At 26.3% G+C, this 4,840-nt stretch overlaps 1 protein-coding gene across 1 annotated transcript in view; it reads right to left on the reverse strand.

Moving 5' to 3' along the window:
• LOC115237936 (aminopeptidase N-like) overlaps positions 1–4,840 on the reverse strand; it is a 13,226-nt gene that overhangs the window by 3,309 nt on the left and 5,077 nt on the right. Inside the window, exons 5-12 of the mRNA XM_029811335.1 lie at positions 4,632–4,788; positions 4,249–4,330; positions 3,045–3,415; positions 1,726–2,009; positions 1,181–1,371; positions 717–1,028; positions 560–629; positions 260–340 (exon numbers count right to left, since the gene is read on the reverse strand). Of these exons, the coding sequence (XP_029667195.1) occupies positions 260–340; positions 560–629; positions 717–1,028; positions 1,181–1,371; positions 1,726–2,009; positions 3,045–3,415; positions 4,249–4,330; positions 4,632–4,788 (1,548 nt within the window). The remainder of the gene's footprint in view (positions 1–259; positions 341–559; positions 630–716; positions 1,029–1,180; positions 1,372–1,725; positions 2,010–3,044; positions 3,416–4,248; positions 4,331–4,631; positions 4,789–4,840) is intronic.

Consider the following 4,840-nt stretch of genomic DNA (forward strand, 5'->3'; position numbering starts at 1 on the left):
TCCATTTATGAAAACATCGACCACATTGACCTCACCTTGAAAAGACCACTTAAGGTCAAGTCCATATTTTTATCATGTGGCCCCCTCAAAACCATGCAACTTTTGTCTGAAATATTTTTTGACATCTCACTTCGTTTCCGAAAAATATGCCCGCGTCACTATAAATGCCTCACCCTGTATATAAAAAAATATAAATAAGTTTAACAATAAGAAATTTAATAAATATAATAGTTTTCTCTCATCTGTCCATAGCATTTACCTCATCCTGTGTAATAATGTCATACTCAAGAATAACTGTTATTTTGTTTCTAAGTAGAATTTTATCCACGAATTCTTTTATCTGAAACACATTATTTCGATATATGCTATTAAAAATAAATAATTTAATTTTACAATATAAGAATCGTAGACATAACATAAATTTTTTTACTTTTGGTATAATTGGAACAAGATAATTGTAATAAAAATAAAATATGTAAAATATTTATAAATATATAAGTTTAATAAAATGAGAAATCGATATAAGAGTCAGTATGATATTTGGATGCACAAAATTTACCATTTCAAGTTGTTCCTCAGAATATACGTGGTTAATAAGATCAATTAATACTGCAATCGTATTGAATTGTCTATACAAACGAAACAAAAAGTTATAATATATATGACAAACTTTTTTATGATATATTATGAATGGTATATATTTATGTAAAAATTACTTGGGTTTTACATCCGCAAATTTCGTTAATATGTAATTAAGCACTTCATCACGCCTTGCATGCATTTCAATAATATTATGAAAATAATAAAGATGATCTATGACTTGAATTTGATCATAACGATTTATTGGTACTTTTCCTAGCATTTTATATTTAATAGTGAAAACATTTGCCGAACAACTGAGAAATTGTAATAGTTTCCTATCAGGTTTCCATGTATATGTTTGCCATACTGTGTCCCAAGTCAGACTATTAGATGCTATTAAACCATTACAATACATCCAGTCTTTCCACCCTTGAAAAAGTCTACGACTTTAGAAAAAAAAAAAAATTAAAAATATGTTATAAAAATTTATAATTTTGTATCTCGTATTCTCATGTCATATATTTTAATTAATTAATTAAAGGCGTCGCAAAAGATATAAGAAAAATGTAGTTAGAACCACAATTGTAAGAAAAAGTACTTAGTTTCTGTAGAATTCGTGAGATATTTTTTCAATTTAGAATTGGCTATCATCCAGCATTCGTTATCACCGAGAAGACATATCCATTTAGCGGCTTCATGCCTTAAACATTTTGTAAGGTCGTCGTCTTGAGATGTTTCATCGTATTTTATTTCCAGAAGAAGTTTAAATAAATTGTTCAATAAATTTGTCTAAAAATTATTAAATAATATAAATTTTATACTGATATATATGTATATATGTATATATAGACATTTCGGTATACGATAATTAATAATCGAAGTAGAAAAATGAAGACTGAAGGAGAACTAAAGAGCTGAAAAAGCTCTTCCTTCTTTAAATTTTTTATTTTTTGGATAAATGAGTTTACGAAGAAGCATAATATTAAATATTGTTTAGGTATACACAGACACGAGTGCACGCCTGCGCAGATGTGTGTGCATGAGTGTGGGTGAGTAAGTGGGTGAATGAGTGTGAGTGTGTACAAATATGTAATATGTTTTTATTAACGAAAAAAGAGTTATTGAGAATATATTGTTATTTACCTTGAGTTTATCGATTTTTTCGCCTGGAAATGGTAAAATAGTTGACATGTCTTCAAGAGCTTTAAACATAGGATACCATGCCACATAATCTTTCTCATGCGATAAATATTTTATGAGTTCAAAAAATATGGACGATTCAAGTTGGCCGTTCATCACGAAGTAATATGCGTCATCAATAATTTGAGCACGATTGAGAATATGTATGTTCTTATATAGCGTAATATTATTCAAGTATTTCGCAATCTTTAACCAATTGCCAGATTCATAATTAACACGATAATATCCTGTCATAAATTATATAATACATTAAATTTTATTGATAATTAAATTTTTGGGTGTTTAGAAAGAGAGGGGGAGAGAGAGAGAGAGGGGGGAGGGGAGAGAGAGAGAGAGAGATTTATCAAGATATATCTTTATATATCTGTATCTTTTTTTTTCTTTATGTTGAAAGCACAGAAAAAATGTATAAAAAAATTGCGCCTTTTATAAACAAGAATGCAAATTGTATTATTTACCATAATTATATGATTTGCAATATTTGTATTATATTAATAATTGAGAGTTTTATGAGATTTAGCTGCGCAAAAAATCTTGAATAAAAACATAATTTTGGTTATGTTTAATTAATTACTAAATTACATTAATGACTAGACTACACTGTACAATATAATTTTGATCACGTGTTACATTTATATAAAGCGCATTTTTTATAGATTTTTAATGTAAAACTGTAGTCTAATCTAAAAACCTAAATTGCTTTCGCATAGTTTTTGCATAATTGTATTGCGCTTGAAAATACGTAATAGCATAATGTAAAGATTTTCCGCAAAACTACTATTTCTTTATAAAAAAGTTGCATGTGTATATACATTATTAAAGAATTTAAATTAAGTAGCCAAAAAATTTGATTTAAAAATTTGTTTATGAAACTTTGTGATATCTCTTAATGGTTGATATAATTTTCATAGAGTAAACGTGCAGAGATGGTGAGTGAATTTGGATGTTTATATACAGATATGAGTTTTATCTCAGAAGTAAAGCAGAAAAGTCTGCAACGTGATTTAAAATGCATATGATTCAGAATTCTATCTATTATAATATGTATGAAAATCAAAAAGTGATCGGTGAGGTGTTATCTTTTCGCAAGATTTACCATGTTATGTATTTTATTACACATAATTATGTTTATTCATTATGTAAGAAATCTTAAAATTTTATACTTTAAAAATGCGAATATCCGAACACAAAAATTTAAAAGTAAAATAAAATCTTAATTATATGTAATAAACACATTTAATCATAAAATCAACAATATTTACCCGTTTGTTGTAAATTAACTATTATCCATTCGTTCAATTGGCGAGGAAGAAACAATTTAGTATTACCCAAGAGAGTTATCCACCGTTCGTGACGTGGGATCGTCTGCCACTGAGATATAAAATCCAAATCCGTTTCTCTAACTATAGTTAAAGGTATCCACCAGTTCATATTCAATTCTAAGCTGTCGATATTTGCTACTGATATATTCAAATAAAGACTATCATGTTCTCTAACTTTCAATACAGGATAATGTTTTTGCCGTGTCCAAGAATCCAGTTTTTCTTTTATATTAAATTTTTCCATATTAGGTATTTTTATTACATCGTAGATAGTTTGCATAGCGTCCCAGAAATCATCCAAAGTTGTTGATCTAATAATAAGCTAACTAAGTTTTCGAAACTTTACATTTCTGGTATTAAACATGCATATAACAGATTTTGCATCAAAGAATTATTATTTAATATACGTGCATTGATACATTCCGTCTCTAGTTTTGCTTAATTTTATAGTTAGTATTTTGACACATTTTATCAAATTAATATATATATATATATATATATATTATTTTGTACGTATAATAATTTAAAATAAATTATAAAAATATAATAAAAATAATATAAGATAAAAAAAATATGCCTTGAAATAGAATGTCAGAGTGAAGAGAAAATGCAAAAAGTATTATTTTGTACGTATAATAATTTAAAATTAATTATAAAAATATAATAAAAATAATATAAGATAAAAAAAATATGCCTTGAAATAGAATGTCAGAGTGAAGAGAAAATGCAAAAAGTAAATGAGTTACATAAAAGAATATAGATAGGATATAGATAAAGAAGAATAGAGAAAACGTATATACATAATAAAAAACACAATGTAGATATCAAAAATAAAAAAGAGCAGAAGACACAATTTAAAAAAATTAATACAGAAAAAAATGGGATTACAAGAAAAAAAATAGATTTTAATAGAACAAAAATTATAATGATTAGAAAAGTTTTGAGGGAGAGATTTAAAGTAAAAGCTAGAATAACGAAAATAGAAGCAGTTGTCCGATAAGAGTAGAGAGACATAATAGCGAAACCAAAGGACAGTAGAAAAAAAAGGAGAGTGTAATATATTATAAGATAGAAATAGTATAGTTCTTGATATTATTTTAATTTCATATTTATTTCTATAATACGCAATTATTGTATTACTCACTGTTTTTTAAAAAATATCTCCAGACCCTCATAAAACACATCATCGGTAAGAATATGCCGTAACATGCGCAATATACTAGGTGCTACAAAAAATCACATCATATAAAATGTTTGATTATTTGTGTGTGTTTAAATACATTTAAATTAAATATATTTAAACATTTATATAGTTTTGTAAAAACATTAGCTATTTTAAGAAAAACAATTTTTTTTCAATTTTACGCATCAGTATATGTTTATATATATATTATAGATTTTTTCTCCATTTTTTGCAACAAAATTATTATATAATAATAAAGGAGAAGACAAACTAGTTAGCGTTTTTTTTCACGACATTTATCTTTATGAATATTATAGATAATAAAATTAATTATGTTTACTCACCCTTGATATAATAGGAAAAAGAGAAAAGTGAATTAATTTCAGAAGGTTTGTTGATCGTTGATGTAAGAGGCTCCATAATAGAATGGGTGTCCAAACGTAGAGATTCTTGTTGGATCTGAACTACATACAGTTCTGTTATACGAGATTCAGGATAAATCTGAAGATGACAATTTTGATGTGATTATATGTTTAATAGTTTCAATCGGAAG

Source organism: Formica exsecta, unplaced genomic scaffold (assembly GCF_003651465.1).
Source record: "Formica exsecta isolate Colony F162 unplaced genomic scaffold, ASM365146v1 scaffold314, whole genome shotgun sequence".
In the NCBI taxonomy this organism is placed as follows: Eukaryota; Metazoa; Arthropoda; class Insecta; order Hymenoptera; family Formicidae; genus Formica; species Formica exsecta.